Genomic DNA, 16,714 nt, shown 5'->3' with positions numbered 1-16,714 from the left:
TTACAAAATTTGCTAGCATAGCTTAGGCTACTCTCAACACCTTTGGTATAATCCTCTGGTAACAGTCTACTATCCAGAACCACTCCTAGATCTCTCTGTCCACTTCTTTAATCTCAGAGAGAAGGATCAAATTGTTGATATGACTGAACCTGTCTCCAAAAGCCCACATCAAAAGGGTATCATCATCAGTGGCATATACATGACTGGCTAACATCAGACCTGCCTCTAAGGATTTGTGTAAGGAATCATTAGAACCTTGAATACCACATAAGTCAGACCAATCCTGGAGTATGCGGCTCCAGTGTGTGATCCATACTTAGTCAATGACAAGGCGAAGTTGGAAAAGGTTCATAGTTATGCAACTAGACTAGTTCCGGAACTACAAAGTATGTGTTACAAGGAAAGGCGATGTTAATTAGATATCTTATGTATCTAAATAATAATAATAATAACATATAGTGATGAAGATGTTGCACACAGGAACTTATAGGTCTCTTACTTTAAAAGTTGCTTGAAGTGCCTTATTTTTGGTGATAAAAAAGGTCCAAGGCATCCAGTCTCCAGATACCAGTTGCTTGAAGGCTTTCTCATAGTCCTGATGTTTTATGAAGCACTCAACAATGGTACGAAGCTCGTCTTTGTTTCCACGCAATGGTCTGTACCTGAGTTTTATACACACAAAACAATCAGTGTTGAATGTAATGAAACACCATTTTCTGGGTTAGCCCTGGAGGCTCCTGAAGCTATCCGAACTCATGTGCTATATATATTAGTTTGGGGTTATCAGTCACATGACTTCTGATGCTTACCAGGAACCACGAGCCAGAATCTGGTCCCCTCTGCAGGGAGCTTGCAGGGAGCAATGGCCTATGAGCACTATACATTTAAGACAAAAACCACGCCAAGCTCCAAAGAGGAAAAGGGGCAGTCTGCCAGCCAGGTGTAACACCCGATATAATGTAACACCACTATAATGGATACTAAACTAATAATGTAAACACTACTTATTCTGAGTAACACTTTCCCATCGGTTGCACTTGGTAATACTGTTATGAGCTGACATATGATGGTTACACCGGAACTAAAAGGTACACTGCCAACAAGGAAATGCTACACAGGATTAAATACACTGCCACCATCTGCCTTTGACCATTGAGACTATATCAAGCAACGAGGCAAGAAACATTGCTTGACTTGGAGAGTACTTTCTATGACTGTCATTAATTATGAAAACGGTTGTCAGCCACTATATCCAAAAGGCTAAGAGGATTCAACAATTGACACAGATGGGAAATTTAGCATGAGTTTATTGAGACCAAAATTATGTCAATCACCACTTATAAATCCTACTCTAACACTGGCAAAAATTTAAGAAATTTGGACATGGAACAAAACCTCAGAGATCACAAACATTACCTTAAGACCTCTGTCTCTCCCTGGCTGAGATGTTCTTCACAGACCCGCTCTCGATCCTGGTGTCCCGCACTCTCTTCCTAAATCTCTACAGGACCAATATATATACCCCAAAAGGGGGGAGGGGAGATTTACTGTTGCTACCTAGATCAGAAATGCTAGTGGGGTCAGGCCACACGTGCACAAACACTTAAAAAATATTTCAATTAAGCTTGTTTGACATTCACCATACACTCTTCAAGAGAGGAGTTATTAATTACATGTGTGACTGACCTCTGACCTGGCCAAAAGGGGGAGATCCAAGGATGTTTACACATAAGAATCTGGAGTCGAATTCCCTTGCAATGTTTGACAAGAGTATCATGAAATATTACATACTTGAAACTATGCTGACTAAGACTAACCCAGGAATTTTTTAATCAACATACAAGATAATCCGGAGGTCATCTGGGCTGACCTCTTGGAGAAGGCTTCCCTGGGTTTGAACTCTAAGGGAGGGGGGGGGGGGGGGGGTCATGGGTGTTACAGCTCCCTTTCCCCGGCAGATGGTGGCAGCGTATTTAATCCTGTGTAGCATTTCCTTGTTGGCAGTGTACCTTTTAGTTCCGGTGTAACCATCATATGTCAGCTCATAACAGTGTTACCAAGTGCAACCGATGGGGAAGTGTTACTCAGGATAAGTAGTGTTTACATTATTAGTTTAGTATCCATTATAGTGGTGTTACATTATATCGGGTGTTACACAGGAAGACTTCGGAACCTCATAATGCACCCAATACTGGGAAGAAAAACCGAACTCAAACGAAGCCGGATTGATCACCAAGGTGTAAGCCAGGTCTCACAGGAGGTACAATCCAAGGGCCTCCTGAACTTTCCGAGGGAAAATCCGAGAGGAAAGAAACCTTCGGAAGGACGAATCCAAGGAACCCAAAGGCACCCTGAAACAAACCTAGGGAAGGGGGGGGGGGCACCCAACTCTAATTCATACAGGGAAGGAGAGGTACAAACCCCTCTCCCTCCCCTATAATAACAATCCCTGACCCATCAGACACAAGCAGGGTCATAAGGAGCCCAAGCGTTCCAAGCGGACTTTTCCCCAAGCCCCAGCAACCCAGGACACTGGTTTCGGGGCAGAGCCCTCTTCCACACCCACCATCCCTGAAGAGGAGGAGGAATCGGGCCCAACCACCTAAGAGCATAAAGGGGCAGCCACAGTAGCCATCCGGGCTAAACCCCACCCCGACTCAGAAACTCTCAAGACGTTTAGGAGCAGGAGGCAGGAGGTAAGGAGCAGGGCGAACCACACCCACCTAGGAAGGAATCGGAGGCATGGACAGAACCAAGGTCGAAGCAAGCAGCTCCAATCGGGCAACCAATCTAATGCGGTGCAAGAAGGAGAATCGAGCATGCATTGTAGCCGCCGCCTGATTCCTAAGATCAACAGACAGGGAATGAGTAAATTGAAGCAAAAGTGACGAACAAGTCCCGTAACTTGAGAGGCGGGACTAAAGAATTGAAGCTCAACCCCCACTTGCACAACTAGGCGAGTACAAGACCCCCGGGTCGTAGGTGTCACTGACCAACAGGCAGCATGACAGTACAGAGGTAGTACAGATGATCGTCACCCTGAGGCAGGGGCGACATGCTGCCTTCAACTTCACACAAGGCAAGAGTGGATTTAGAAGAAGTGTCCATAGTAACATCGAGCCCATGAGTTTTCCAGGGGCCCATAGGATAAATGAGGGGGGGGGGGGCTAACTAGCCAAGTGCTAGTTACAAAAAGTTTCTCGTTTTGTTTTTTATCTAGGGAAGTTATTTTGATCTTTTTGGATGTAGAATGTACAGGTTAACCAGACAGTGATCCATTTTGACTCGCCTACCATTCTGTGTTCTTTCTCAGTCGATAGCAATTATGACATACAGTACTTTAAATGTAAAATGCTCATAGGCCATTGCATCCTGTGCCCCTCTGAGGGGATCAGGTTCTAGCTCGTGGTTCCCGGTAGGCATAAGAACTCCTGTAACTGATGACCCTAAACTAATATGGCACATATCGGTTCAAATAGCTTCAAGGAGCCAACAGGACTCTCCCTAGAAATTAACCTATTTCCCAAAGTTATTTCTACTTGATGTATGATGCAATTCCTTCACTAAGAAATATTATCAGATGTAATAACTTTGTCCTTGAATATATTAATTACATTTATTCAATTAAAGTTATTCATGCCTATCAATCATATGCAATCTTTCCCCCCCCCACACACACACAAGGGTTGGGTTATGAGATAAAAATATCTTGGCTGCAACAGTTAATAAGATGACATGCGTATCAAAAAGTAGTAAGTAAAATACAAAAATAAAGATTTAAGTACTGTACTCTATATGAACTATAGTTTTAATAATTTACAATACTAAAATTACTGAAGCTGAGATGAACTAGAGCAGTGTTGAAAGATTGCTAAGTACTATTTAAACCTGAGGAATTGCTAGATTAGTGCTGAAGGAAATGATCAACATTTCTTTATGATAAGGAGTGAAAGATAAATCAAGAAATTTGAATGTTTTGACTAACAGATATACCAACCTGCCCTCTTGAATAGTACATTGCATCATTTTGACGTATAAATCCCATAATGCCAAACATGTATGAACTAAAAATCGAAGTGCCTTGAAAAAATGGTTGTGATATCCCATTTTCTATTCATGGGTCCTTAGTTAGGATAGGTTTGGGCAATTTAATATATTAGTAGTGACATTGTGAATACTTGAGAGGAGGTGCTGTATAAACAATACAGAAATATATAAAATATTAGCATGAATAGGCATTAAACATAATAGTAGTAAGTTTATTACTGAAGTTGAATTACTGTACTTAATTTATACATTTACAGTTGCTACTGAAATGTATAAATTAAGAACAATTCATATCAATGTATAATCCAAACTTTATACATCTTACCTCACATTCATTTTGTGAGTGACGAAGCCCAAGTACTGATCAAGGACAAGAGCAGTTGCCAGGTCATCATAGTCGGAGAGCTCCTTGGGGGTCATGCCGCAGCCTGTGGTTGCCATGCCCCCACCACGCATCAACCGACCCCCTTGAGCCACAACCATCTTGATTACCTAACCACTGGAAAAAGAAACATCAAGATTAATACAGAATGAATTGAAAGAAAACAAAGGACTATTAGTATAATTAATTGTCATGAATAACAATTTCACATATTTTGGACTTTGAGTCAGTTAAACTTCCTAGAGAGAGAGAGAGAGAGAGAGAGACGTTGTTGTCTTGCCTATATACTGAGTTCGTTGGGGCTGACAATCCCCAAAGTAAGCACATGAAGGTGTAAACAAAAGTCTCTCTCAAGGTGGCTTTTTTTGGTGTCGGAAGAATTCTTCATTAGCAGGTCGGCGATTTTCCTACTCTTATAATATATTGTTAATTTTATCTTTTGGTTGACGTCAGTTGAGATAACGTTCCTCTCAATGATCTCTTTTAGGACTCATTCCTCTGCTTTGTAGGCAGTGGAGAAGACGTTTCTGTAGAACAATTTTATTGGAAGTACGGGTACTGCGGTATTAGTTGTTACGTCGCCTGCTTGATACCTGGTTATTGTATACCTCGCCACCTTTCTTTTCATGACGTCTTCGACATACTCATTGGAGAAACCATTGTTGACCAAAATCTGCCGTATTCTACTTAACTCCTCATCCACCTGCTTCCACCCAGGACTGTGAGTAAGAGCTTGGTCGACGTAAGCTTTCACAACACTTTATCTCTCCAGGCAGTCGCTGTTAGCGTTAAGGCACATCCCTATGTTTGTCTCCTTAACATATACGTTCTGTATGATGAAAGTTACCGTTCCTTTCCATGACTGCTACATCTAAGAAAGGCAGCTTACACCCCCCCCCCCACTCTCTGTCGCATAAGTGAAGTTTAAAACCGAGTTTTGCTCGAAAGCTTCCTTCATCTGCAGCAATCATTTGGTATCCGGGACTTGTACAAATATGTCATCGGCATACCTGCAGTTCTTATGTTCATGCATGCCATAACCTATTAATATCCATTCATCCATTTGTTCCTCTCAATCATGTCCTGTACCACCTCATCTCAAGAGAATATAAGCTCTTGCTAAAGCTTTGTAAATTTGTTTTTGAAAATGTAAAGATTGCCTTGCGAAACATATCCCTAGGCGTCAGACCATAGTTGTGAAAATGACTTTTCGCGAGTTAATTTTTCAACTTCCCTCGACAGTGAAGAAAAACATAAGAAATATTAAGACGATTCATGTTAAATCATTAATCTTACCCTTTCGGTCATATTCAACATATGTTTACAAGAAAGACTGCTACCAAAATATAGCAGTTACTTTACAAACAATATATTATTGTTTGTAACATCCCTCTATCAGACTGTACATATTATTTATATTTTATATATTAAATATATAGGGGTTCCAACTCTGGCTGGAAGAAGGGGGGACCCATAGCCTCGGAGGAAACCACGCATAACGCATTAGAGGGAATGTTTAGATCCCCTCCAATACAGTTTCTGTGTGCTTTTCTCCTACCACCCCCTTCCTTTTTTTGTGCTTCATATAATATATAATTATATATTATATTATATTATAGTATATAGTGTATAGTATATATATATATATATATATATATATATATATATATATATATATATATATATATATATATATATATATATATATTATATATATATATATATATATATATATATATATATATATATATATAAATGAGGCTAGGTTTACTTACAGGATTGAACTGAAATGCATTAGATAATATATATATCTAGACAAAGTAATTCAATTCGACGAAGAAACTTTCTGATTAAGGGGGCATAATGCCGATATTAAAAGTTGTTCAATGTCAACAAATCTTTTTTGACTACTTGTGTATGAAAAGGGCTGCAATTATGTCAAGTTTCAGTATTGCAGCCTAAATAGAAAGGGAAATTTTTGTTTGTTTGTTTTTTTAACAAATTTTACACATTTTCAAATCAAAATTACAACCACAAGTTTCAAATGAAATCATTACTGTGACACTCTTCTATCACATTAGCACAATATCTATCACAAGTTCCATAAAAAAATTATGCAAAAATATCATGGTTTATTACTATTATAAAATCAATAAAGAAATCAGGTAAAAAAGCTCGAATCAGATTGTAGAAATGTATACTGTACATACAAGGTTTAAGTTTCATGTAAATTGAATAAAAAATGAAAGAGTTAAGGGAACGTTTATGTTACTTGAAAAAATAAGTAAAAAATAAAGCCTAAGGTTCTGCCATCTGTGGCTGAGGGTGACATCAACAATTTCCTCCAAAATTGGCACCCTTACAGATAGGCTTTACGTGCAGTCAGGTGTACAAGTTTCATGCAAATCGTCCGATAAACAAATATGAAAAAAAATATTTTTATAAAACTAATTATTAAATATTTTTATTATATGTTATTGTGATAGCCAAGAGTCATATAAATGATTTCAGATGACACTTGTATTTGATGTTAATTTTTTACCATTTTGGAGATTTTTTTAAAGTTGACAATTCAATATTTTTTTCTCCCTTCCTATTTATGCTACGATGCTGAGACTTGGACCAGATGAAACCCTTTTCATATACAACTCATCAAAAAAGTTTGATTGAAATCGAATCAGTTTTCAATTATTGCATATTGACATGTGCCCCCCCTTAAGGGAGATTGAAACAACAACTTATTTAACAAAATATTATGGTATAAGAAATAAAAAAAATATATGTAGGCTACTCACCTATGAAAAGCACTAGCAGATCCTAAGTAATTTATTGCCATGACACTTTTCCGATCACTATCAACACAAACTCATAATCCATGGCTTGAGGTGTCAAACTTGGATCATGATACTGTACTAATATATACTGAGATGCCTAAAGGTCACCATGATAACAGTTCTTTTCATAACCAATTCTTTTCTGTGGATGAATAGATAAGCTATGTTAATAAGGTCATCATCTAGCCAGAAAGGGTCAAGACTTTCAAGTAATAAAATGCCTAAATAATTTATCTTTTATATTAATTCACAACTTTAAGTACTGTGTCTAATTAGTTATATAATTCATAATAATTATGCATACAGTACAGTATATGCAAATAGCAGTATTTTATATTTAGCTGTTTTTTTTTTTTTTTTTAAGAAGAGGCTTTGCATAGATCATAGCAAAGGCAAGCTACAATACAGTACTTTTCAAGAAAAACAAAAACAAAATACGTTGAATATATTCATGTACTATAATATTGAACACACTTTTAGTACAGTACAGTACATACATAGTACAGTACATATACTGTACTATGTATGTACAGTATATGTACATCTTATACAATGGAATTTCTTTAAAAAGCAAATCTGAATAATGCAACAAGTTTTGCAAAACAGCAATTAATATTTAGAATTGCAGATCAGATTTAAACCCGAAATATAATTTATATGTTACATATAGCATTAAACAAATTCTAGCTAAGGTGAAGTAGTCTACTATGAAAGTATAGGGGTACAATTTCAGCACATGTAGTGTACCATATTACGTGCTTTTTTTAATCCTTCCACTGCACAAGTCATACATAAATGATAGCAGCATATCTGACCAACCTGTGCCAGTTATCTAGGTATGACTTAACATACCAAGTAGGATTAAAACTCCTGTGGGTACGTGGGGCTCATTTCGGCTTTCCCAAGATTCCAGTAAACACACTATACTGTACAGTATTTAGAAAAAATATTGTGGACACCCTTTCTGGGTGTGAAGGCCTCAATACCAAGCGAGCAACCTAAGGTAGCACATGCAGAATAAACTAACAGAGACCGCTGTTCAGCTTGTGTCCATACCATCACTTGCAAATTATGTAATATACTGTACTGTATAAGTACTTTGATTATTTTGTGATGATAGTATCATAGAAGATCCTGACTAATAATGACTAAGTACAATGTTTAGATATTGGTAAACAAAATGCTGTTTATAATGTTCACAGTGCAATGCAGACAGCCATAGCACTCTGCCAATGTTTGGTACGTTCAAGTAATTATCAATAGAAGGTACCAAGATGTCAGGCTGCGAGCAGCTGCGTCCTCAGCCTGATTGTCCAGTCCAGCAACAAGGAGACCTGGTCGAGGACCGGGAAGCGTGGAGGCTAAGCCTCGAAATCATCGCAAGGTAACCACAAGGTAAGCCGGGAAGGCTAGGTAACACTGTCAAATGTTTGGGATATTCAAAAGGTGCTAAATATCACTAAGGATGCCAATACAAGAACAAAAGCATACAAGGCAAACAACATCAAAGGTACCGATTAACCAAGGATCCTACCGAGGGATTGGTACTTTCAAACATCTTGAATAGATAACGCATGTTCCTTTAGAGAATAAACTTGTGCAAAATGATTTTGTGAACAGGATTCTGATAATAATAATAATAGCAACAGTTATAATGATGCCACAATAATGTGCCCACAGCTAGCAATAGGCACATTATATTGGAGGTATTTTGGCGAGTCAGGTGGTGTCATCAGCTGACTAGCACATGGATGCTATAGTGAGCTTGGGCCCACCAGACCACCTTAATGGTTCGTTATGGTGCACAAAAATATAGTTATATATACAGTACTGTAATGTCAGTGTATATACAGTGTAATAACAGCAAAAATGGTACTGTATGTTTATTGTTCAAAGAATATAATATTTAACTTTTTTTTTTTTATACCTAGAAGGGGTACCACCTCTGGTGCAAGTGTAGGGACCCACAGCCTCGGAGATGAAAATTTATATTTAACTTGTATTATTTAACAGTATATCTGTGTAGCAATATTCTACATGTTATATGACAAACAATTTTATTGACACCCCAATACAGCATTGAACTCGAAAAAAACATGGAAAAACATCCAAAATATGAAGAAAATATTATACTGAATATTCAATGCTTGCCGTTAGAATTTAGTGCATAATATGAGTGACTAGGCTGAACTCTGATAACCAGTTATATTATTCAACCCATCCTCCTGTTTAGATAGTACTGTACTTTTTTGTAACTGTGTCGACCATCATACATATACTGTACAGTGGAACCTCGGTTTAAGAATTCCCCACTTTAGGAATTTTTCAGTTTATGAGCTCATTTTTTTTTTTAATTCAACTCGGTTTACGAGCTTTGCTCAGCTTGGGGACTTTTGTTGATACTGTACACGTATGGATCGACCGACTGTCGTTCCTGGAGGCAAGGGCGAGGTGCGCTTCAGTTTACCAGTGCCTCCTGCCTAGTGGCGATCGCTCTTGAATTCTTTGTAAAGAATTCCATTGCTTTTCTTTTTTGGTTTCTGGACATGAATGTAATTATTATATATCATGCCATGGCTCCAAAGAAAGTCAGTGGTAAGGTTCAATCAACCTAAGAAAACAAATATGAGGATGACAATAAGAGGAAAAACAAGAGATCATTCATAGTGAGACAATGTGATGTCTCACTACAGACAAGTGTTAAAACGTAAGGAAAACAAGCGTCTATAGACAAATTCTTAGTAAGACAAGCAAGCAGTGAGCCACAACCAGGTCCTACTGGTATGCCTGCAAAACTTAAGAGTGTGCATACCCCAGATATGTCATCACTGCCTGATGTTATAATGGAAGGGGACTCCCCTTCCAAACACTAACGCCTCTCCTGCTCCCCCCTTCTCACACTCTTCCATATGCCAACAAGAGTCATATCTTGAGGTTATCTTGAGATGATTTCGGGGCTGTTTTTAGTGTCCCCACGGCCCGGTCCTCGACCAGGCCTCCACCCCCAGGAAGCAGCCCGTGACAGCTAACTAACACCCAGGTACTTATTTTACTGCTAGGTAACAGGGGCATAGGGTGAAAGAAACTCTGCCCATTGTTTCTCGCCGGCGCCTGGGATCAAACCCAGGACCACAAGTCCAGTGTGCTGTCCGCTCGGCCGACCGGCTCCTATCAATAAAGGTATGATATAACTTGTACATAGTGTAGTAAAAATATTTGTAGTACAGTATTATGAATGAAATGTATTTTTAAATTAATATTTTTGGAAGTGTGAAACGGATTAATTCAATTTACATTATTTCTTATGGGAAAATGTTTTGGTTTATGAACCATCTCTGGGAACGGATTAAATATGTAAACGGAGATACTGTACCACTGTATTGATATTATGAACAATTAGATAGTAAAATTTAGTACCATTCACTTAACACTATCACGCACCGTTTGTGCACATAGCAGAAATGACATGTGCCATTTGGTGCGGGAGAGCATCCAGCGACACCAAAAAGTGTATACGCGTTTCAGTTTTCTCACCTTAATTCTCGTGTTACGTCATTAGTTTTTGTATCATTGTGTTCACAATAGAATTCCCTACAGGGGTATATGCATATAAGGTTCAAAAGCCCGCCGTGACTCCCACAGCAAAGTCTAAAGTCGGCAAAGTTACCTGTGAGCGCGCAAAATCAGTAAAATGTGTATACTCGTTTCAGTTTTCTCACCGTATTTCTCGTGCTACGTCATTCAATTTAGTATCATTGTGTTCGCAATAGAATTCTCTACAGAGTTATATGCATATAAGGTCTAAAAGCCTGGCGTGACTCCCCACAGCAAAACCTAAAGCCAAGTTACCCGTGAACGAGCACAAATTGGCACACCTACAGACTGATGTATATACTGTACAGTACTCATTCAGTTTGATAACAAATTTTCATGTTACGTGTTTCATTTTGGTATCAAATTGTTCGCAAAATAAAGGCACGTATTTTAAAACTAGTCCCATAATAATAGAACAATAAATGGAATTTTAACAAATATTTTAACTTTTGGATGCTCATCACCACAAAATTATTTATATATTTCCAGTGTTCTGACACCAATTTTCGTGTTACGTCTTTCATTTTGGTATCAAATTGTTCGCAATATAAGCACGCATATTTTAAAACTAATCCCATAGTAATAGAACAATAAATGGAATTTTAGCAAATACTTTCAAATTTGGACCACAAAAGTATTTATTATTTTTCCAGTTTTCTGACACCGACACTGGATAAATTTTCGCGTCACGTCTTTCATTTTGGTATCAAATTGTTTGCAATATAAAGGCGCGTATTTTAAAGCAAGTCCCATAATAATAGAACAATAAATGGAATTTTAACAAAAATTTTAACTTTTGGACGCTCATCACCACAAAATTATTTATATCTTTCCAGTGATCTGACATCAATTTTTGTGTTACGTCTTTCATTTTGGCATCAAATTGTGAGCAATCTAAAGGCGCTCATTTTGAAACCACTCCCAGATTGATCAGATAAAATTTAAATTTTGAACAAATATTTTAATGACTCCAGACCTCGTCACCCGAGACGACTCGAGAGAAAAATGAGTGACGACAAGCGTAGGCAACAGAGTGTGGCAGTGTTAAAAAGAATCTGCAAAAAAATGAAGCTGAAAACCACACTTAAATATTTCCAGGAATAGTATAACACATGTACAGTACAGTACTGTATTATATTAGGCCTTAGCATGTACTCTATTAGGCTTAGAATGGTTAGGTTTTGTAAGGTTTTATTGGAAATATACTGTAAATGCAAAACCTTTTCCTGTTTGTAAAAATTCAATAGTACAGTATCAAATTCTGCCTTCTAATTGTCATTCCATCAATACTGTATAGTATATGATTGATGGCCTACATCATTATTATAAGTACTGTACCATTTAAACAGGAGGATGGGCTGGATTATTATACTCGCCAGAAATGCTTAGGGGTTCATTATCGGTCCACAAAATGTAGATACAGTACTGTACACTAATTACATAAATAATGAAGTTTCCATGATAGGCTAAAATAGCAGAAAAAACATCGTGCGTACTATAAACATTGTAGGTATGACTTGATACCTACCTAATATCTATGTAGGTATCTTTTTTTTTTTTTTTTTTTTTTGAGATATATACAAGAGTTGTTACATTCTTGTACAACCACTAGTACGCGTAGCGTTTCGGGCAGGTCCCTGGAATACGATCCCTGCCGCGAAGAATTGTTTTTTCATCCAAGTACACATTTTACTGTTGCGTTAAACAGAGGCTACAGTTAAGGAATTGCGCCCAGTAAATCCTCCCCGGCCAGGATACGAACCCATGACATAGCGCTCGCGGAACGCCAGGCGAGTGTCTTACCACTACACCACGGAGACTGTTTTTGTTTTCCTAAGAATACAATAATCGTGTCACTAATAAATTTTTAAACCGTGTCACTCCATTTTTTTTTGTATAGTGATGTTCCACACATTTTACTATATAAATTTATCAAATTACACAGTAATGAATATTATTGCCAAAAACAGAGAAAAACAGAGATATTGAAATAATTAAATAAAACTATCTTTGTGGCAACTCTCACCATGACTGCTGTGGGCAAGTGTTCTGTGAATGCATGAATATTACCAGATTCCTCTCACCATCATGGCCAAAGTACGTTGCATTTTTCCCCATGATCAAGTAATGCATTTTATCAATATTAGAAGGAAAAAATGTAAATAAAAACTTTTTACTGCACACAGTGTTATTAAGGAATAACAGCTACGCAGCTCGAGGGTTAAAAAGAGTTGCCATTCATATCCAAATTTTTCCCATCTATGGGAGAATTTCACTGAGCAAAAATTTTATTTCAGACTATCATGGAAAACTACTGTACTAGGAAAACCAGATTTCACCCAAATTACCAGTACAGTATCTCTCAGAATCCATCCTTTTGTTAAATCATAAGGTTACTACACCAAAATGATGTAAATGAAGCAAACCCATCGACATTCTCACACCCCAATAGTCTAAATCATGTTATTTTGGCATTAACACTGATTTAAACTCTGACCTCCACTGATAAAAAGCATTTTATAAAATCAGCAGGAAAACAAAACACGATCAGGAAAAATCTATTACCTACTGATCCAGATTTCAGTGCCCCCCCCCCCCCTCCCCTGTAGAATCCCAGTTATTTTATGAAAAATTACAAAATTTAGAAATCTGGTTCTGGATTGTTTGTTCAATTAAATATAGGAACCCCATTATAAGGTAGTGTTGACCAGACCACACATTAGAAAGTGAAGGGACAACGACGTTTCGGTCCGTCCTGGACCATTCTTAAGTCGATAGCCATTCATCGACTTGAGAATGGTCCAGGACGGACAGAAACATCATCGTCCCCTCACTTTCTAATGTGTGATCTGATCAACATGCTTCAGCCACTTTATTGTGACTCATCGCCTATATAAGGTAAGTCAGAATTCTGGAGATACCAATATCTTGGATTTGTTACCCAAAACACTGTGTGTATTAGTGGCTTTACAAGAATGTAAAAACATCAATGCTATGTACTCTCATAAACCCAATGTACCTTCTTGTATATATATAAATAAAATAAATATTGCATAAACCATGCAAAATTGCACAATCCCACACTGGCAGTGTGAAACCAAATTGTCCCACACTGGCAGCTTGCTAAATTGCATCTTCCTACACTACCATCTGCTAAACTACATTTGTCACACACTGGCAGCATGCTAAACCACTTTGTCCCACACTGGCAGCGTATGAAACCACTTCATCCGACACTGGCAGCATGTGAAACCACTTCGTTCCACACTGGTAGTGTGGTGAACTCTGCCATACCACACTAGGAAAGTGCAAAACTGCAATGTCCCACTCTAGCAGTGTGTAACACTGAAAGCAGGCCATACCATATCATACCACACTGGATGTGGGCAACACTGACAGCAGGCCACAATAGCAAGACATACCATGTTGTCCCACACTGACAGTGGGCCTAGTCTCAGGCTGGGCTCAGGGAGTAGAACAACTCGCAAAGCCCTCTCCAGGTATGCTTCAGGTCACGTGTCACCAACACTGGCAGCATGCACCGTGTCACTCCACACTAGCAGCAGGCCACAAGATGCCTTCCCTGAGGACAGGTTGGTCATCCAGTACTGGCAGTGGGCAACACCATGTCATGCCACACTGGCAAAGGGCCACACCACACCGTCCCATACTGAGAGGGCCATAATGCCATCACTCACTGGCAGACTATCAAATTGTGTCATACCACACTGCTAGCAGGCCACAACATACCATCCCAAATGTAGTAGGCCCAAACTATAATTACCTAAGTGTCAACTTAGGTCAACTAAGTCAACCTACACTGTCAAGGGCCATACTGTCACCCCAACACTGGCAGCAGCCACACCAAGTCACCCCACACTGGCAGCAGGCCACATCATGTCACCCCACACTTGTAGTGGACCACACCATGTCATCCCACCCTGGTAGCAGGAAACACTGTCATCCTAAACTGGCTGAGGGCCACAACATGGCATCCCACACTGGCAGTGGGCCATACCATGTCATCCCACACTGGCAGTGGGCCATACCATGTCATCCCACACTGGCAGTGGGCCATACCATGTCATCCCACACTGGCAGTGGGCCACACCATGTCATCCCACACTGGCAGTGGGCCATACAATGTTATTCCACAATGGCAGTGGGCCACACCATGGCATCCCACACTGGCAGTGGGCCACACCATGTCATCCCACACTGGCAGTGGGCCACACCATGTCATCCCACACTGGCAGTGGGCCACACCATGTCATCCCACACTGGCAGTGGGCCATACAATGTTATTCCACAATGGCAGTGGGCCACACCATGGCATCCCACACTGGCAGTGGGCCATACCATGTCATCCCACATTGGTAGCGGGCCACAATGAGAGCCCAGGGTAGACTCAGGAATCTGTACACCAGTTGATTAACAGTTGAGAGGCGGGACCAAAGAGCTAAAGCTCAGCCCACGCAAGCACAATTAGGCGAGTACAATTAGATGAGTGCAGTGTCAGCGCACACCCTGACAGTAGCCACACCATGTCGTCCAACACTTGCAGCAGGCCACACTGTCACTCCACTCTGGCAGAGGGACACACCGTGGCATCCCACATATAGCAGCGGGCCATAACAGTGTCATTCCACACTGGTAGCGGGTCACACCGAGTAATCCCACACTGGTAGCGGATCACACCATGTCATTCCACACTGGTAGCGGGCCACACCGTATAATCGCCACACTGGCACCGGGCCACACCATGTCACCCAGACACAGCCACACCGTTTTCTAACATCAGCTGATTTCCACCTAAACACAATTGCGCACACCGCCCATGGCGCCCAACACGCCCACACCCTCAGGCAGGCAGACGGGGCTGCCAGCGATGCTCACTCCTACACCGGTCCTGTCAAAAACAACCAAAGGCCAAGGCCGCTCCAGGGTGCAACAAACTCTTGCCACTTCCTTTGCCAATTTCGTTTCGTCAGAAACTTTCCCAATACGATTGGAAAGTTTTCGCCGCTTACCGCTCGTTCTAGATCCTTTTTCTGTCAAGCATTCCCTTTCAGTGCATTTAAGATCCCGTTCATGCACTGTTACACATCCATCTTTGTTATATGTTCTGTATTTTTCACAAAATTCTGTTTCATTCACTCTGGAAAGTGATTCTGCAGAACCATCATGGCTGACTACAGGGTGTAGCAGAGCTGCCAACTTCGTGGGAATTTTAGGGGCTCAACTTAAAGGGACTCGGTGTCATGGCATGGCAAGAAATAAAAAGTATCGTACTCAATGACAATTTCCATTATTCACATTCATTATACGAGGAAAGACTGACATAAACTCATCAGGAAATGAACCACTCTTATGGCATTCACCTGTTTACGGAGTATCACCTGTCTGCAGGTGCATTTGCAGAATAAGTGACTCAAACCCATAAGACCAGTAGCACCTAATTAATTTGTGAGCGTTTATCTATAAGTTGAGTGAGGTTTCTATACCACACTTAGACAATCATGACGTTTTCTTGTGTAAATTGCAAGTGTAGTGAGGGTTGGCCAGCCTGGGCGGGAGGCGGCCGCAGCACGCAGTATTCCGCCGCCAACACTCCCTGGTTTAAACCCCTGTTTCATCACGGCTTTCCTTTTCTCTCACTCGTATACACCGTATTCAATAGATAAATTGAATCTAAATTTGAATAAATAACCCATGTTGATACAAGAAATTGCAAATTATCTCTAACTTAAGGTAAATATTAACGTAAGGTAGATGACCGCACTACTTGCTTAGGCGGACAAATATTGGATCCCTTACAAATAAACGGGACATGAAACAATGGTGTCTATAAAAAAAG

The 16,714-nt window shown here is 39.7% G+C and overlaps 1 protein-coding gene across 8 annotated transcripts in view; it reads right to left on the bottom strand.

Moving 5' to 3' along the window:
• Nucleotides 1-16,444, bottom strand: part of Hmt4-20 (Histone methyltransferase 4-20) — a 39,696-nt gene extending 23,252 nt beyond the window's left edge. For 3 of the 8 annotated variants that reach the window (XM_069332373.1, XM_045749358.2, XM_045749360.2), the window contains exons 1-4: nucleotides 15,888-16,065; nucleotides 7,225-7,405; nucleotides 4,373-4,546; nucleotides 500-662 (exon numbers count right to left, since the gene is read on the bottom strand). In XM_069332373.1, the coding sequence (XP_069188474.1) occupies nucleotides 500-662; nucleotides 4,373-4,530 (321 nt within the window). In that variant the 5' untranslated portion in view covers nucleotides 4,531-4,546; nucleotides 7,225-7,405; nucleotides 15,888-16,065. Of the gene's footprint in view, nucleotides 1-499; nucleotides 663-4,372; nucleotides 4,547-7,224; nucleotides 7,406-15,887; nucleotides 16,067-16,238 lie in introns of those variants that run through there. The other 5 variants (XM_069332374.1, XM_069332371.1, XM_069332370.1 and 2 more) reach the window with 5 other exon arrangements.
• Between the last annotated feature and the right edge of the window lie 270 nt (nucleotides 16,445-16,714).

This window comes from Procambarus clarkii, chromosome 27 (assembly GCF_040958095.1).
Source record: "Procambarus clarkii isolate CNS0578487 chromosome 27, FALCON_Pclarkii_2.0, whole genome shotgun sequence".
Lineage (NCBI taxonomy): Eukaryota > Metazoa > Arthropoda > Malacostraca > Decapoda > Cambaridae > Procambarus > Procambarus clarkii.
This window is presented reverse-complemented; position numbering and strand designations above follow the sequence as displayed.